The following is a 19,620-nucleotide window of genomic DNA, read 5'->3' as shown; positions in this document are numbered from 1 at the left end:
TGATAGATAAATCTTTGTGTGTGTACTCAGCTTAACTCATGTTATTCTATTTACATTTTCCCAACTTTCAACAAAATCAGCAACATTTTGTATTCATGACAGTTACATTGTAGCACTAAGTTTATGGCCAAGTAACAATTTGGATTTTGGATCTACACACTCTTTTCAGAATTAGGTGAGGTCGAAGGACTGGATAACCTGCACAAAGGATCAGTTCATTTGGGTTAGAATCATTTGGTCTACAGCATGATGGTCGACAGTCATTAGGTCGACAGGGGTCTAGGTCACCATAGGAAAAGGTCGACATGGTTATAGTTCGAAATGGTTATTAGTTCGACAATGTCTAGGTTGACAGTCAAAAGGTCGACATGGGTTTTTCACTTTTTTTTTACCTGAATGTCAACACAGTCGACCTGGACACAGTTTAAAGTGCACCACATCAACTCGCTATGCGTCGGGCACACTATTTTATTCTCCCACCACGCCCTAGTGGATGGTAGGGCATGAAATACCGCCTGTCAGCACATGTTGGCTCAAAAAACCCCATGTCGACCTTTTGACTGTCGACCTAGACACTGTCGAACTAATGACCTTTCGACCTAGAACCACGTCGACATAATGGTGTCGACCAAAAGACTGCATCCCGTTAATTTAGCTTCCTCTACAACTTTGTTGTACATACAAATGCTGTCCTGAGAAATATACATTTGCCTCAAAATATATGAAAACGTTTTAATGCAATAAATTTACAAAATACAGCCAATTTAAATACTCTTTCAAGCCAGGCATGTTCCCTACACATAACTACAGAGTGACACACACCTTGCCAGTGTCACAACGATTTTACCCCCTCCAGTTGTACAGACACATTACAAACTACTACAGTGGGGCATTAAAATATAAAATCGCCTTTGAATCAGAGATAATGTTGCTATAACATTCAACAGAGCAATTCAGTGCAAAAATGTCATGTTTATTGGGACATAGTCAGGGGTTTCAGCAAGACCTGTGGTAGGGAATATAGATTGTAAGCTCTGTTGGGGCAGGGACTGATGTTCAAATTTTCTCTGTAAAGCGCTGCAAAATACGTGTGCGCTATAGAAGAAACTTAATAAATAAATGACACCTGGGGTGCAATGCATATTTTACAGGGTCAAACCTTTTCTAGCACCGCAGAAAATCGCAGCAACAAATGCACTTTACAGGAGCCAGAACTCCCACAAAACCGCACTTTCGGTGCAGATGTGGCATTGAACTGCAATGGCAACTCGCACCCTTCACATCTAACCAGACTGAACAGTTTTATACCACTGTAGCGACCTTTGGAAAAAAAAAAGTTTTCATACTCTACAACCCTCAAGCACCATAAAAACAGTTTTATCTTGTGCATATCTATAATTTAACCTTTTGAAAGAAACCTTCTCAAAGGATTCGCTGTCATTACAGTATAAACATCCTATTTCCCCATGCAATTTTTGGTATACAGAAACAGTGTTCATTAAATGTAACTATGCACAGCTGCCCCATAATGTCTCATGTCCAAATTGTCCTTTGCAAATGTGTACAGAAATAGTCTCTCCCTCTGAGCCTAATACTATATTGACACGCACCTCCATATACCCCCTCCCCTCATGCCCACCCTGCAGTGTCACACCCTGCTCCCTCCCCCACTACAGGAAGCGAGAGAAAAAACCCACAGAGAATCATTATCAGGGGAGGAGAGGGGAAGCAGAGTGATATAAACAAGGATCTAGTCACGCAATACCTGCTGCTAGGCAGAATGACAGTGTGACAATGAACAGTTACAATGCAAGACAATGCTAATGAAAAACTAAATAAATCAAGCTTCATGGTAATTGAACAGTATGTTGCCTTAATTAAATCAATGTACGGTAATGCTTAATTAGTGTGGAAAAGTTGAAAGATATAGGGCGGGATGTATTACAACACATCGCCGCCTGCCCGCCGTGATGCCAGCGCATATTTACTAACATATGCGGCTGGCCTCGCGGTGCGGTGATGGAGATCCCCTGCGATACCTGTACTGTGGTGTACCTCCCTGCCGCCTGCTTCTCCCCTCATGCCGGGGACAGCTAAGCAGGCTGTCCCCGATGCCGCCTCCTCCCCCTGCAGCCGGAAGGACGTCTGGCTGCGTTGCTAGTGGGAGCAGGGGTTTACCTTCCAGGGTCCTTTCAGGAAGGTAAGCCCAAGGGAGGGGGAGAGAAGGAGGCGGGAGAGGGGGGTCGGTGAGGCGGCGGAGTAACGGCGGGCGGCGAAAAGAAGCCCATAGGCTATCTCCACTCAAAGGTGGCGATACCCTGCCCAGCGATATTGGTGCGGCCGTGTTTTAGTAAAATATGAAAACGCAGTAAGATGGGAGTTTTACCGCATTTTCATTTGAATACATCTCGCCCATAAAGCAAAAAGGAGCGAGGGGAAAAAAAAAAACTAAACGTAACTACACAACCATCTACTGCAGTCGGTTTTAATCTAATTGGGTGTAGTATAGCAGGTCGACATGCACAAGGGTGGACACAAAAAGGTTTACACATGAAAAATGTCGGCATGAGATTTTAACTTTTTTTTTGGTGTCACAGCAGACACCTGAGGATGTGGACCCCCCATTATTTACTGCTTCGTTAGCCATGCTTCAGGACAGGGCACTTGACCATTCCCAATCGGAGTCCATGTGGATGGTCAAGTATGAAAGTATGGTACTTGTGTATTAGCAGGGCGCCCACTAAGCAAATTGCTTAGTGGGCGATTCTGCGTAAGAAAATTGCATCGCATCACATGGGCCGTTTTAATGCCGTGCAATGCGATTTTCCTATGTAATTTATTCACTGCTCTCTTGGCCCTGGCGGATCACATCGCACCTCCCGCAAAATCTAATGCGATTTTATGGGGTGCGATGCCATTACATTAGATATACACTTGTATGACATGCAATGGGGTTTTTGGCACCTCCCCACCCCGATGCGTGGCGAGCACCGTGAGGGGCGGCGGAACGCGTCCTCCCGACCTTTTCATACACCCACTATCCACGTTGGCATGGAGTTGATTTAATATAGTGTGGCGAGCGCAGCGAGCCACTGAGCCCCGTGAGGGTACGCGGATTACTTTACATGTATTCCGTGTCCGCTCGCCACACTATATAAAATCAACTGCACGCCGACGTGCATAGTAGGAGTATGAAAAGGTCGGGAGGGCGCGTTCTGCCGCCGCTCGCCATGCTTCGGGGTGGCGTGGATAGTGGGGGGTGCCTAAACCTCATTGTATGTCATACAAGTGCATAGCTAATGTAATGGCATCGCACCCTATAAAATGGCATTCGATTTTGCGGGAGGTGCTAAAACGGGATGCAGTCAAAATCCCGGACAAGGTCAAAATCCCGACATTTAAAATCCCAACAAGGTCAAAATACTGACATATAGAATGTACAGGTGAAACAGTCAACATGACTTTGTGTCGGCATGTTTTTTTTTTTCACTGTTTTTTTGACCTGACATGTGCCGACAGTCGGTATTTCATGCCCTACCATCCACTAGGGCATGGTGAGAGAATAAAAGTGTGCCGAGCGCAGCGAGGCACCATGCCGGAAGCATCACGAGCGAAGCGAGGGGCTGCGGTTCACTTCCAACTGTGTCCATGTCGACCTCGCGACCTGTCGACACAAAGTCATGTTGACTGTTTCACCTGTACATTCTATATGTCGGGATTTTGTCCTTGTCGGACAAAATTTCATACCGAATCCGCCAAATGGCCCATGAGATGCGATCTCCCTACGCTAGCATACATATGCTAACTGGGCGCTGCTAATACACAAGTATCGGAAGTATTTAAAATCCCCCCCCTCCCCAATCAACGTTTTCATGTGTCGACCTTTTGACCATGTTGATCTGGACAGTCTGTCAGCCATCCAGATACCACTAATTTCAAAGCAAACTTTAATGAACCAGTCAGCTATAGGGGGTCATCACAGACTGAAACTAACCATCCCAAATCGCACCAAATGTGGCAATTTAGTGGTTTATGTGCGCCTGAGCTGACCTCCATTATTAAGTGACAGGAGATACAGATTTATTATTTTAAATATATAATAGAATACACAATTATGTCATTGTAGCGTAACAGGTTTCTCCTGCTAACACATGGTAAGCGATGCAGTTTTTTTTTTTGGGGGGGGGGGTGGGGGGTGGGCTGTGCTAATCAGGTTGCACCTGACTGAGCACTTCAACTATTGCTTCGTTCAGGTGAGAATAGCTGCCATGCACACATTTCAGCTGTGAGGAGACCTGCAAAACGTGCACTGTTGGGGGTCCCAGAGTACCGAGGTTGAGAACCACTGGTTTAGACCACAGGTTCTGAAAATCGGTCCTCAGGATCCCACACAGTGCATGTTTTGCAAGTCTCCTCACAGAATTGCAAGTGAAGTAATAATTAGCTCCACCTGTGGCTCTTTTAAAATGTGTCAGTGAGTAATGAATGCACCCGCGCACCTGCCAGGTGACCTGAAAAAAGGTGAACTGTATGGGGTCATGAGGACAGAGTTTGAGAACCACTACATGACTAAAAAACACCTTTTAGGAAAAAAAATCACCTCATGTGCTACCTTTTAACTTGACTATTATTAACCCTTTGCATCTCAGAGATGCCCAAATTATCTGCTAAAAATGCCAGCGTCGCTCACATTTCTTATAAATTCAAATAAAAAATGTTATGTAAAAAATAATTATATTTCCTATAAAAAAAGGTAAACATTACAGGTCATTATGAGGAATGTTTGCTTGGCAATGGTCACACCAAATCTGCCAAAATCATTTGGCACTCAAAAGGTTAAAACCTATAGCTCCGTACACACGGAGCAATTGGTGGCTCAGCAGTATATCGCTCAGTGACCAAATTGCTGAGTGTCCCGTTTTCATCAGTGACCAGTGATGGTCGCTGATGAAAACGAGACACTCTGCCGGGGTAAGCCGCTGAAGGGCTTGTCACGGGAGCACTCTGCCTGCGGCCATCGCCCTGTATGCACGGGGTCGCTTAGCGACCATATCCCCAACGATTTTGTCTGAAATCACTCCGTGTGCACAGAACTTTAGAGCTAGAAAAATCTGCAAGCCAAAAAAACAAGAAAAATAACTGCAATTTAATGGTTGAGAAAAGTTCCCATATCGCACACTTTACACAACCATACACAAAGGGGAAATACATTCCTAAAACGATGCGGTATGCTGTTCCATAACACTAAGTTGCAATTGTAGGGGTGCAAGGAAAGACTTGCAATGTTGGCACTACTGTAATGACTGATTTGTCAGGCATATTTGTGACAGATGTTAAATAAATATTTTTTTTTTATTTTTTTTAATGATTGGAACTTTAATATGTGCGACCAAACTCACATTGACCTAGGCCTAGGGGAACTGGCCCAACAACAGGAAGACCTTGTCGCCAAATGTTCCCAGAAATGCTAATGAAAGCAAACCCTTGAAGTCACACAGAGCAAAGACGTGCAGTAACTTACAGCAACCAAACTAATAAATGCAAGAAACCGGTTACAGCATGTTTACAACGTTCATTGATAAACAAACCCTACAGCACACACACACACCGGTTACATCGTCACTAGGCTACAAAAGCTTATTAAAAACAGGTGTCTAATTTGAATTAAAAAAATACTCTGTACAACGTCACACAATGCAAATCTAGACGGATGTATAGGTATTATTCCCTGTGGTGCAGAATACACAAGCTTCTTGTAGTTTGTCAGTGAAAATTGTATCTTCTTCCAAAATAATAGTAGGTCATTTGCCATAAGTTACAAACACCTTTAGTGCAATTAAATTGTAAAACAATATAAAAATAAATTAATATATCTATATTTGATGACCTGCACAAGTATTGTATTTAGGTGTTTGGGCAACCTTGGGCTCAGTGGAAAAGTGGACTAAGTAGAACGTCTACTCAGCTGCATTGGGAAATCTTCTGGGCCAAGGCTCTGTGACGAAGCCTAGAGCCAAAACTGAGGGCCCAATTCAGCTTCAGTTGTAATTTTGCGATGAGATAAGGGATTTCTGCTTCTTAAGCCCACTGCTCCAGGAGATTGTGGGCGACAACCCCGGAAACCGTCTCACATTTAGTTACAGCCCTGACCCGGATTCACATAAACTGCACAGCCCATTAAGTATAATTTCTATTTTGCACAACACAGATTTAGAGCGCATTCACATAATATTCCCAGTAGTACATATTTTATATAACACAGAAATGCAATTACACACCTGCTTAAACTGCTCCTCATATGTCCAATCCCCATGGTCCTGTATTGGGGGATGCGCATTCTGGGGCAATCCTGGACGCTCTGCCCCCCCCAGTGGGCGCTGGGATGGTAAGGCCTGCTGGACAGGATGCTTTGGGGGCAAGGCTGAACCTTTATTATGTCTGCTGGCCTCTCCCACTTCAAGTCCCTCTTCCATATCTTCATAATCTTCCTCCTCCTCAAAATCATCCTCATCCCATTTCCCCTTTCTAAAAGAAATAGATGGAAGCAGTTTAGCAATTTGTTGATGAAACCCCAAATAATGTATCGCTTTACTCGCCATGCTTCTGGATGCTACCGCTCAACACACTTTACTGTTTCCATTTGTAATCCACACAGAAGTATGAAAAAGTAAAAAATAAATTGTGAAATACTCAGGTCGACCTTTTCACGTGTTGACCTATCCTCTGTCGAACCAGCATTCCGGATCCCAAAACACAAGACGTTTCTCAAAAGATTGGAGGAAGTGAGACAACACATTGGCAAGGGGTTAATACACTCCTACTGTTGCAGGTCAGCTACCAGCTTGTGTCTCTCTTCACGAGTGACGTTTTGCAATCCTAACTTGGCACGCAGTAGCAGCCACTTCAAAATGCTCATGTCTGTCTGAGGTTTCTAACCACCCTGAATGGCTGCCAACATTTGCAGGCCTGCTGTCAGCTTCTGGCACACACCATGTCACCAGGTCAAACAAGGGGCACCAGTCACCACCGCTTCCAAATTCAGATGATCAGAGACCACTAAAATGTTTTCATGTAATGAACTTGCTTAATTGTTTAAATGGGTTATCCAGTGTGTGGTTTACTAGATTAGAATTTTTTTTTAAAAAAGGGGAATAAAAATAAATAAAAATAACCACCATGCAAATAAATTTAACACATACATCAGTATAGTTCCTCTGATCCATGATAAATCTGTCAGGCATCATTGTTGCTATATAGTGATTAAGCAAAAAAGCTAACTTATCTATGGCATCTCCTGACACTATAAACAAAATGTATAAAAGTGTGAAGCTGCAGCCAACAGAACACCACAACACTATCAGGTAACTGGTGGTGACTGCCTTCTAACCACTTCATACGTCAGCAGGGTCACGCTCATGGCAAAGGATTTAAAATCAGGCATTCCCAACCTTGGTTCTCAAGGCACACTTATGTGGCATACACACAGGGTGACCGAAGCCCCGCGCTAAGCTGAGATTGCTCAGTGCATTGAGCAATCTGTGTGGACACTGGCACACAGATTGCTCAACGCACTGAGCAATCTCAGCTTAGCGCGGGGCTTCGGTCACCCTGTGTGTATGCCACATAAGTGTGCCTTGAGAACCAAGGTTGGGAATGCCTGATTTTAAATCCTTTGCCATGAGCGTGACCCTGCTGACGTATGAAGTGGTTAGAAGGCAGTCACCACCAGTTACCTGATAGTGTTGTGGTGTTCTGTTGGCTGCAGCTTCACACTTTTATACATTTTGTTTATAGAGTGTCAGGAGATGCCATAGATAAGTTAGCTTATAGAGAGGCCATGAGAATTATGGTGATCTAACTAGATTTATACTGCATGCTGTATAAATCTAGTTGACGCACAGGACCACGCACTGTGGGGGGTATACACACGGAGCAAACTGTGCTTCATGTCTAAGGAATCTATCCCAAACGCTTAAAATTAGCCGGGAATCACCCAGTGTGTAGGCCCCCATAACAGTACAGGTTTTAGTGATATCCAGGCTTGAACACAGGTGATTACTACCTGAGCTATTTTGATTTAACATCTGTGCTGAAGCCTGGATTTCACTAAAACCTGCACAGCTGGTGTGCCTGAGGACGATGGTTGGTAAGGCCTGATCTAGATGCTGCAGAAGACAGCAGCATGGGAGAGGAATATATATATCATACATACACAAACACGATCAGCCAATTGGACAAACACTGACAAGTAAATATAAAAACATTGATTATCTTGTTACACTGGCACCTGTGTAGACAGCAAGTGAACACTGTGAGATTGCACAGGAATGTACCAAGGCAATCAATCCCAACCACGGTCCTCAAGGCACACCAACAGTGCAGGTTTTAGTGATATCCAGGCTTCAGCACAGATGGTTTAATCAGAATCCCTCAGATACTAATTAAGTCACCTGTGCTCAAGCCTGGACACCACTAAAACCTGCACTGTTGGTGTGCCTTGAGGACCGTCGTTGGGAATGCCAGTACAAAGGAAAGGCGGCAGAGGCACAGTGATGCTCTGACAAAGTTCTGCTGGGGCATCTTGGGCCCTGGCATTAATACAGATATTACTTTGACACATACCCCGCTGTGAACTAAGTATACTGATGGCAATGTTATGCCCAAATGACAGTGGCCTTTTTAATTCAGGAAAACGTGCCCTGCCACACTGCAACACTGTTCAGGAATGGTTTGAGGAAATCGACAAGGAGTTCCAAATTGCCCAGATATCAATCCAATTGAGCATCAGTGGGATGTACTGTAAAAACAAGTCCAAGCCATGGATGTCCCACCTCACAACTTTAGGCCCCATACAACAGTACAATTTGGGCCAAATTCACCCGATCCAGATGATGTGTTGCCATCCTCTCCGACCCGATTGTACCTGCTGTATATAAAACCTATAGGATCAGACCCAGCAGCGGCACATCGCAGGTGCTTTTTAGCACCCGCAATGTGTTGGGTCCGATTCCTTGGGTGTGTGCCAGCGGTGAAGCACTGTTGACACACCTATTTGCAGGCAGAGGTGTCAGGGGTGAGCAAGTGAGGCAGGGCTGCGGTGAGCACAAGGGTGGGGGGGGGGGGGGTGTAGTGGCGGGTGCCATTTAGCCAGGTTTGCTTTTTAAAATCTCCTGCCCCCCCCCCCCCCCCCCGCAGCTCCCCAGGAGTTTTTACATGCAATAAATTGATGTGATTTATTGCATGTAAAAATGGCAAATCAAGTGCCAAATCGTAAGGGAGGTGCTGTGGGAGCTCAGGGGAAATTGACTAGTGCAGTGGTAGCCAACCTTAGCCCTCGAGAGCTACCAACAGTTCCCATTTTCCAGACAACCTAGCTGCTGCACAGCTGCACTCATTAATCACTGACACATTTTAAAAGATACACAGATGGAGCTAATTAGCTCACTTGTGATACTGTGAGGAGACCTGCAAAACATGCACTGTTGGTAGCTCTCGAGGACTAGGGTTGGCTACCCCAGGACTAGTGTGTGCGGGGCTTTACACTCAAGTCAGAGCTGTATTTGAAGCATAAAAGGAGACCTACACAATATTAAGCAGGTGTATTTAATGTTATAGGGGAGATATATTAAACCAAAGAGGGAGATAGTAGCCAAACAATCCACTCCTGTCATTGTTTTCCCTCCAAAGGTTTGATACATTTCACCATTTGGCTGAACAGTGTGTATAATAAATAATTTTAGAAATTATATATACACTTTTTATTTAGTTACTAAAACCATGTCTAAACAAGCACTCACAGGTCATCCTCTTCATCTGATCCCATGTCACGGTAATGTTCACTTTCCCCATCCCTCTCTCTTTCATCCTCAGACATCATACTCTCTCCATCATCTTCCTCCTCAGAAGCAGCCGGGCTTGGTTGTTGGCTAAGACCGGCAGCAGCAGCCCTCATGGCAGCCAAAGCTGCTGCCTGTGCTCGTTGTATTTTCAAAGTCTCTGGTTCTGCATCTTCAGTACCATTAGCAGAATAACCCACATCAGGAGGAGCCCCCAGAGAATCCTGTTGCAGCTGCCTTGATTCCAGTTCCTGCTGCAATCTCGCCCGCTGCTGGCGCTGAAGGGTCTCCATCACCGCCTGCAGCTTCATAGCGCGATGAAGCGGGCGAGAGGCGCCGTGTGCTGCCTCCTCCACCTTCTGAGAGGACTCAAGCTTGCTGATAGAGACTTGTGGAGCACAGCAGCCCAACAATCGGACAGCAATGAGGGCTCAGCTTGGGTACATTGAGATATTCTGCATGGCTTTTTTCCTAGGAAGTGCCAGAGTGAAGACTGTTCTGTTCCAAATCAGGCGTACGGTAAACCATGCCAGAGCAGCCAGATTTCTGCAACAGCCGAAAAGTAAAAAAAAAGAATTAGGTGACCATTAAATACAAGCATTGCACCCCCCTCCCAATGGTATAGGGTCATTAGGTCAACAAAGCAAAAAATCAACATGCATTGGGTTGACCACTGAAGGTAGACATGGCTTAGGTCAAAATTGGTGGAAGGTCAACACAAGCATTTGGTTGACAATGGCTAGGTCGACATGAGTTTTTCATATATTTTTTTTTAGCCGACAGGAGATAATGCATGCCCTACCATCCACTAGGGTGCAGAAGGAGAATAGAATTGCATGCCCAAAGTATGGCGAGAGCAGCAAGTCATGCGGCACACTTATACTACTTTCAGACCGCAAATGCTGTGTCGCACACGGGATTAGGACACGGGTCCCATCCCCAGAGCAACACGGCAATGCGGTCTGAAAGTTCCGACACCGACACGGCATATTACCGAGTCGGTGACGTCACATGGGGCGGTGCTGGGCTGCGGCGCGTCATCGGGGGCTCGGGAGGAGGCAGTACTTGGAGCTGACAGTGCTGCCTCCTCCATACTGTGAACGGGACACGGGTCGCTCGACCCAGGCACCCGTTCACACCGCAGTTGACACGGGTCATAGCCGTGTTCAACCCTGGTCAATACCAGGGTTGAATAGCCGTGTTGCTCGACCCGTGGTGCCCTTTTCAGACCGCACCGTGTTTAGGCCCCGCGAACACGGCAATATGCCGTGTTCGGAGTGCGGTCTGAAAGCGGTATTAGACTGTGGCTATGTTGACATTTGGGAACATTTTTCTTTTTTAAACCCATGTCGACCTAGCCATTAACCTAATGCTTGTGTCGACCTTCCATCCACATCAACATTCAGTGGTCAATCCAATGTATGTCGACATAATATTGGTCGACCCAAAGACCTATACCCCTCCCAATCACCTTTAAAATAAAAAATTAACAAGCAAATTCTATCTGAATGAACAGGATTCTGATTTCTGTCTGCAGGAGCACAGCCAGCAGCAATGCTTGAGGTAGATTTCCTATAGCGACTAAGACAGGCTTGATGCTGCCCAGAACACCTAGTCAGCTTCTAGCTAGTATTCTCCACTGCACCGGAAGGTTATGGGTCATTAGGGCGACATGCATTGGGTCGACCACTGAAGGTTGACAGGGCTTAAAAAGGTGCCCATACATGTAACAATTATTGTATACAATATCTTTTTGTACTAGAACTCATCTCATCGCAAAACCGAGATACGATGACATGCAGTATTGTATAGAATATTGTATACAATTGTAACGTGTATGGGCACCTTTAGCATGACACATGAAATAGGTCAACAAGGCTAAAGGTCGACCGGGTGGGAAGGTCGACACAAGCATTCGGTCAACAATGGCAAGGTCGAAAGTCAAAAGGTCAACATGAGTTTCTCAGGGTTTTTGTCCCCGATGTCGACAGTCCATATGCACACTGTAAAAGTGTACCACTGTGCTTGTCATGCTTTGGGCACGGTGCCTCACTGTGCTCAGCACACTATTCTACTCTCTCTCTCTCCACACCCTAGTGCAGGCATGTCCAAACTACGGCCCTCCAGCTGTTGTGAAACTACAAGTCCCATCATGTCTTGCCACAGATTTGCTATTAGGGAATGCTAAAACTGTGGCAAGGAATGCTGGGATGTGTAGTTTCAGAGGGAGGGCCATAGTTTGGACATGCCTGCCCTAGTGGATGGTACGGCATGAAATACCACCTGTCGGACCATGAAAATAACGCATTTCGACCTTTTGACTGTAGACCTCGCCATTGTCAACTTAATGCTTGTGCCGACCCAATGACTGTATACTCTCTGGAAAATGACAGAGATTGGTTTGGTCTTTTTTTTTTTTTTGTGGTCAATAAAAATCACCAAATCCTCTCTTCAGCCCACTGGGAAGAGCGAGTGCCATGGTTTTATTCCGTACAGTATATGGCAGAAAAGCATAGCTTGTCCACAAAAATATTGAGCTTGTACACTGCACACCGCCAAATTCCAGCAAAGTAAAGAACTTTTAAGGCAAGCTAAAAAAGCAAGTTTTTAATAAAAAACTGTCTATGCTGTGAAAATAGCAGAGTATTTCTGTAAAGAATGATCTTTGTACTCAGCAAATGCAGTGAAATGGATAGGAAGTGGAGTTCTTAGAAAAATATTAAGCATAATACAGAAAATGGCACTATTATGATTATTGTTATTTAGTTATGAGGCGACACTCATAATATGCAGTGCTGCACAGATACTATTATGTAATCCGTATAACCAGCAATGTTTCTGTTACTGAAACGGCAGTACGATTACATAAACTGGCAAACATTTACAGAATCAAATAGAACTTAAGTTGATGAATTATAGAACACCGGCATCATCCACAGCATGGCACCATTTTTTGCGGTCATCTGCATGGTGAAAAGGTTTCTGAATGATTGGCCTAAGAGGCCCACACACGGTGCGATCGTCGGGTGCGTTTTAAACTTTTTAGTTAAAAACGCATTGCGTGTAGATCACATCGCATTTCTTTTGGCTTGCGTTGTGATACGCACTCCCGCGCATCGCATATCGCAAGTCAAAAACGTATGTGCAGGCAGTACTTTTTCTACTAGATCGGATCTACTTAAGATCGCATGCGGTTTAATGTACCGCATGTGATTTCAACTGTATGCAATGCAATCTAGCACAAAACGCACCCAGTACAAACTGCAATTATAAAGCTTATGCTGATTAAAATGATATGCAGCATGTGTATATTCAGTGTGCAACTGTTGCTGTATCCACACATGAAATACTAAAGCGTTTTCCAGGAAAGCCCTGTAATGTAGCATTTTGTATGCAGATATAGCTGCTGTATTGCACACAGAATATAGGTATGCCGCTTATTTTACTCAGAAGCAGCTTGTAGGTGTTATTCACATTGCTTTGCAAATAAGTCATAAAGATACTCAACATTACCGAGTCATGTGAAGCTTGCGCAATTGACCTTATTCTGGTCTGTTCGCACAGGGGATTGATGTTTGGCGCATGCGCAGCTGCATATGTGCATATGCCGGGTGCATGCGGCCACGGCAAGGAAAGTCACGCCCATGGAAACACCCATGGGCATTCTCATGGTAAACAGGCTGTGACGTCGAGGGTGGGCAGCGGACATCACCAGATGTCAACTGCCCACCAACTTCTTCCCGATGGTGCACACAAATCTATGTGACTTGAAAGTCACTTAGATATGCATGCAAGTTCCACATCATTCGATGGTATTGCACATCTATATGTACTTTCAATTAAGCAAGTTAAGTAATAATAATTAAAAAATAAAACTTTTTGTAAGATTTCTGTTTAAGGGAAACCAATAATTGACTTAATACTACCTAATGTCTGTACTGTATTTTGTGATTCAAGTCAAGAACATTATTTTGACCTTCATACAATTATGCAGCAAGTGTGTTCACAGGAAAAATTAAATCACTTCAGGTATAAAAATAATTACAGTTTATCCACTTATCCATGTCTGATCAGCTCAAAGAAAGGATTGGTTTCTTGTGGGCTCTTTCACACTATTGCATTCAAACACTCAGGACACAACATTTCGGTTTCTCATGTCTACCCAATATGGTCTGAGAGATATATATATATATATATATTATAAAAAATGCTCTATGACAGTAAAAAAAAACAAACACAACTTCTCTATGTGGCACACATACAGAAATAAAGTTGCACAACTTATACAAAGTGCACTCACTGACCTCACATAATATTCAGTGAGATCTAGAATTTGTTGCTGTATTATCTACAAGGGGTAAGCTCTATTAAACTGAAGAGCATTGGGGGGGGGGGGGGTCTGGGAGCAGAGTTCATTCCCCTCCCCCATCCTGTTGGGAGTGGGCTCAATGCATTTCCTACAAAAAGAGCAGTTAAAGCTGACATAACTACACAATGTATCATCACAATTGTGTTTCAACCCTTTCTCAGCCACAGAACTTGCTGGAATTGTAAACTATTACTGTTTTACTAAAACATTTCTGTGGTTTGCAAAAATGGTTAAATTAAATACTATTCACACTGTCAAGCTAAAGACCCTCCATGTCAGACACCCGACCCACATTCTGCATCACCCTCTTTAACAAAATAAATACAAAAATTGCAAAAATGGAGCATTAATGAACACAGTACACATCATACCCACAGGCCCAGAAACAGCAGCAGCCACTCACTGCACCCCTAGTTGCTCCACTGACCAGCAGAGTAGATCCATGTATTCTGTATAAAAATTGAAGTGATCACACGCTGGGTGTCCAGAGATTAAACAAATACACCAACTGGAGACTGGGTGGGAGGCCTGAGAGTGAGGGGAGGGGTAGTGGGGGAAATTAATGGAGGGAGGGGCTGTACAGCCCCCTCCCCCATGGACATTAGCTCTTAATTATCTAAGCAGATAGACTGGATTAACTGACTGTGCGCCACAGTAGTCAGCATGATAGTGTAGAGAATCACAGGGCTGTACATAGCTAACTTGTTTTCTAAACACTCAGGTATAACCACTGCTTCCTAGAAACACACACAAAATATACACAAACACGTGATTAATAAAAGGCACAAAAAGACAATTAGTTGAGACACAAGCATCTATGTACCACTTTAGAAAACATAGCAAATGCTATAAACCATTATAACAGGGATTAGATTATAAAAAGACCATCTAAAATAAATATATTTGCCAATTCACTGTAGACAATGTTAAAAGTTGCCTTGATATTTAGTAACAATTTTGGACAAAACCTTATTGCTTACAAGTCTGAAAGCAAGTGAATTGCAAGACGAGAGATTTTTGTGTCTGGATTTTAAGGAATACTAGTAAACAGCCAGCATGGTGTATATTGCCTAAGGTCAACCTGACTATTCAGTTGCACAACATTGTTCAGTGTAGCAAACAGATCATGACTAGTCATTCAATGGGTTAATACAGCAGCTGGAATCCCCCCTTCTCACAGCTACTGGATGTTTCCAGGGAAGAGGAGGGGGGACACTCCCCAAAGTGTGCCTATACACAGGGTCAGTGCTCCATTCTGGCACAAAGGGAGGTTTGTTTTGGACACGAGGCATAATCAATGGAAGACATTCTAGTCATACTAGGAAAGTAGCACTTGAAGTGTACTTCTATTCCAAGCTCATTCATATGGTATTCTTTCTGCAATAATGTCATGATAATAAGACCTGGGCATACTTGCCATCTATAGACAAACAGATGGCATTTAGCATCAATTAATTTACAAAACAAAAACAGGGCTAAAAAAACCCAATACCTTTAAACATCTAATGCTAGGCGTTATACAGAATTTAGGTGAGTTAGGCATTATAATTGGGTCTAAACGGAAAACTGCTCATTTGATTTCCAATAATGGAAATGAAAATGTATACTACCATATACTGTACTATGTATACTATGACAACAGTGCAAGAACAACGGAGTATTCTACAATGGAACTTGTCACCTAGAAAGTAAAATCCACATTTTGGTATGCTTCATTCCTGGGCAATGGGACTAATGCAGTGAGAGCCCCAGGCAAATAAGTAATGTCCTTGCTAATAATACCCCTCTACGTGCACACATTAACATTTAAATAAACGCTTAAAAACACTGCAAGTACATCTATATTATAAGACTTCAGTAACATGTAAACCTGCAAGTAAAACTTTAAAACAATCCAAAAAAAAGGAATATCAAGCAAGGCTAGAGAACACACTCCCATATACACAAACTTTAAAACAATGTTTGCTGCTATTTTCTTTATATACTACAAAATAAGTTTTCTACATGTTTGTGATCATCACAATTTCATTTTGCTTGGAGGTAACCTCAATAACATCAGATATGACTTCATAGCATTTTATTAACATACAGAAATATTTACAGCTTAACAATATGCTGTAATGTGCCAGCTACCAGCAATGGACTAATGAACCTAGTGGCAGCCAGGCTGTAGGAACCAAGCATACATTACATTACACAATTATCTGCCATCAGGCTTCGGAAACTGGCAGATGATAGGCCTCACTTATAGAAAACATTAAATACACTGTAATGCCATCATCACCTAGAACACACTCCAACAGCTGCCCCTTACAGTGGTCTTCATGGCCCTTCCCCCAAGTTAATACTATAGTAACGCAATTAATAGACTATAGATAGTAACACAGCAATATTCCAGGAACACTATGGGTGTCATGTGTCCCACAACTTCAAAGTTATAGGCTTACAATGTTCCACTATGATGTCACTATTAAACACATAATTATGTTGCACAGTCATATGAGCTCAGTGCATGGAAGTCTCATAAACTGCCACCTCACATACCCCTTTCTGATCATCTCCTGCACCAATGCTATGCAAACATTCCTTCCCCTCCCTGTGCCCCAGCAGTGCACCCCTGTACTACCAGGACCCCGCATATGCCACCCGTGTCCACAGTACGGCCACAACGTACCCAGCAGCTAGCTCATCCGCAAGCAGGCAGCACCCCTGGCCCGCACCCCCCAACCACGTCACCCTTCCCAGCACCCCTCCCCCACGCCAGCTGATAGCCCCAGCTAAGCTATTCTATAAGCCCGGCAGCACGCAGTGAACGGCCAGCCGGTGGCTCCCGGGAGCCCCCACCCCTATGCCCGGCGTGTACCCCCAGTGCCCCCCGCGCTTACCCCCACTGTGCCCGCTGCTTATTCTCGGAGGAGAAACTTGGGATGTGAGCGAGAGGCGGGGCCAGCACGCGGAGGGGTACCTGATTGGCCGCAATCCAGGGAGAGTCGGCAAACGTCCAACCTCGTTATACGAGAGCGAGCGAGCGGCACAGGAGGACTCAACAGGGAGCGTCTGTAAACGCATAAAGAAAGGGACAGTCTGCAACTAAACACCCCCGGTAGTTAGCGGAGCAGTTTGCCAATGAATAACTAATTATTACATAAGGGTAAGTGTGCAAACTCCCCGCCATGCTGGTGTCACAGAAGTGATACTCTGCTGTGAGCAATGGCATTACACGGGCAGCCTGCAAATGCCTGGCGTATTGCAAGAGAAGTCCCAATATGACAGAGTTGCATCATATGATATAGGTGTCATTTTTACAGACCTCTGTTGCTTCTGAAGTTGATGTTGGTAGTACCACCTAATAAAAGTAGGTTCAGGTAAAGTGGTAAATAAATGTGTATCACATTATAGCACCAGGGCCGAATTTGTGCCTAGGCCCATGAGGCACGGGCCTCAGGGCGGCACCAATCAAGGGCGGCATGACAGGCTGACATTTAAATAGCAGCATGGCAGAGCGGGTGGGCAGCGGCAAGTGACAAGCGGTGCCGCCGCGGACATGGTTCATCATATGTCGGCGGCAGCGCCGCTCGTCATCGGCCGCTGCCCACCCACTCTGCCATGCACAGTATATAAATAAATGGCTGTACGTAACTCCTGGAGCAGCGTTGAGGGCATGCTTGAACCACTGCAAAAATTGAACGCACAAATACATTTTGTTTGAAGTAAATTTCGTATTTCAAAACCATGCTGAAAAATCACTTTATTTTAATTATAAAACATTTATTTTCTTCTAGGTAAACCTTGCATATACTGTACATACTGGTCACTGCTGCTATAGGTCAATTTTTTTTATTAAAATGAGCAGTACTTGTGTATTATCAGGGCGCCCGGCTAAGCTACGTTTTCAGCGTAGCCGGCACCGTGATAATACAGGAGGCAGCACTGGGAGCAGGGTGGTGTGGTTTATACTTACCCTCCTCTGGGCGTCAATCCCCGATGACTCCCTGGCGGCATCAACAGTTACTCCCCGGAGGCAGCGATGGTCACTCCCCGGCGGCAACGTTCAGTACCCCTCCTCCGGCACTTGCAGCGTAGTGCCGCTGGCGACGCACCACATGGTTTCCCTGCCACCCCAGCGACACTATGCTAATTGCGTATAGTGTCCGTGGCGAGTGCTGGAACAGGGGGACTGAATGCTACTGCCGGGGAGTCACCGTGGGGATCGACGTGGTGCCCGGGCCGGAGGAGGGTAAAGTATAGACCAGCCATTTTACCCCCACTATCCACGTCATACCCCCACTATCCATGTCATACCCCCAGTATCCATGTGGTGAGCGCAGCGAGCCACCGAGCCCAAAGCATGGCGAGCGGACGCGAATTACGTTACATGTATTCCGTGTCCCCTTGCGGGGCTCGCTGCACTCGTCACGCTTTGGGCTCAGTGGCTTGCTTCGCCCGCCACACTATATAAAATCGCCTCCAAGCCGACGTGGATAGTGGGGGTATGGAAAGGTCGGGAGGACGCGTTCCGCCGCCACTCGCCAGGCTTCGGGGTGGCCTGGATAGTGGGGGGGGGGGGGGGTGCCTAAATCCCATTGTATGTCATACAAGTTTATACTACATTATATGGCATCGCACCCGATAAAATCGCATGCGATCGCCCAAGGCCAGAGAGCAGTGAATAAATTACGTAGGAAAATCGCATCGATCGCATGCAAAAAACGCATGCGATGCAATGCGATTTTCCTACGGTGCCCTATGTATGTTAATTGGGCGCCCTGCTAATAAATAAGTACCCAGGATAATGCCACAGCCTGGAGAATCTATTTATATTAGTTTCCCCTGGCCAAAGCATTAATCCCTGTGGCTGGTCAGCCCAGGCAGAGACCTAGGGGAAGTGGGGATCCCCCTCCAGAATTAACCCTGCTGTGGCTGAAGCCAGAGGCGATTCGAGTGCTCCAAGGCAATGGGCACCGGGCTGATTGTACTGTGTAAAAATAGCTTGAATAACTATTTGGTTCTGCTGTGGAACTATGAGTCCCAGCAAGCCTCCCCCACATGCTGGCACTTGAAGAACCACAAGTCTTAGCATGCAGGGCATTAATGGGCCCGCTAAGACTCTTAGGGCCTTATTCTAGTTCACTCTTTCTGACAAAATCCTTCTTAGATGGACAAAACCATGTGCACTGTAGGTGGGGCAGATGTTACTTGTGCAGAGAAAGTTAGATTTGGGTGGGGTTTTACTTCAAAGTGAGATCTATATTGCAGTGTAAAAATAAAGCAGCCAGTATTTACCCTGCACAGAAACAAAATAACTCACCCAAATCGAATTTTCTCTGCACATTTTACATCTGCCCCCTGCAGTGCACATGGCTTTGTCCATCTAAGAAGGATTTTGTCAGAAAAAGTGAACTAGAATAAGGCCCT

General features: G+C 44.8%; 1 protein-coding gene across 5 annotated transcripts in view; it reads right to left on the bottom strand.

The window, feature by feature from the left end:
- Window positions 1–17,267, bottom strand: part of ARID3A (AT-rich interaction domain 3A) — a 63,240-nt gene extending 45,973 nt beyond the window's left edge. The window contains exons 1-3 of one of the 5 annotated variants that reach the window (XM_083182212.1): window positions 17,171–17,267; window positions 9,798–10,382; window positions 6,279–6,525 (exon numbers count right to left, since the gene is read on the bottom strand). In XM_083182212.1, the coding sequence (XP_083038338.1) occupies window positions 6,279–6,525; window positions 9,798–10,147 (597 nt within the window). In that variant the 5' untranslated portion in view covers window positions 10,148–10,382; window positions 17,171–17,267. Of the gene's footprint in view, window positions 1–6,278; window positions 6,526–9,797; window positions 10,383–14,576; window positions 14,600–14,632; window positions 14,729–16,879; window positions 16,914–17,090 lie in introns of those variants that run through there. The other 4 variants (XM_083182194.1, XM_083182220.1, XM_083182204.1 and 1 more) reach the window with 4 other exon arrangements.
- Between the last annotated feature and the right edge of the window lie 2,353 nt (window positions 17,268–19,620).

Source organism: Crinia signifera, chromosome 1, assembly GCF_055691185.1.
Source record: "Crinia signifera chromosome 1, ASM5569118v1, whole genome shotgun sequence".
In the NCBI taxonomy this organism is placed as follows: Eukaryota; Metazoa; Chordata; class Amphibia; order Anura; family Myobatrachidae; genus Crinia; species Crinia signifera.
This window is presented reverse-complemented; position numbering and strand designations above follow the sequence as displayed.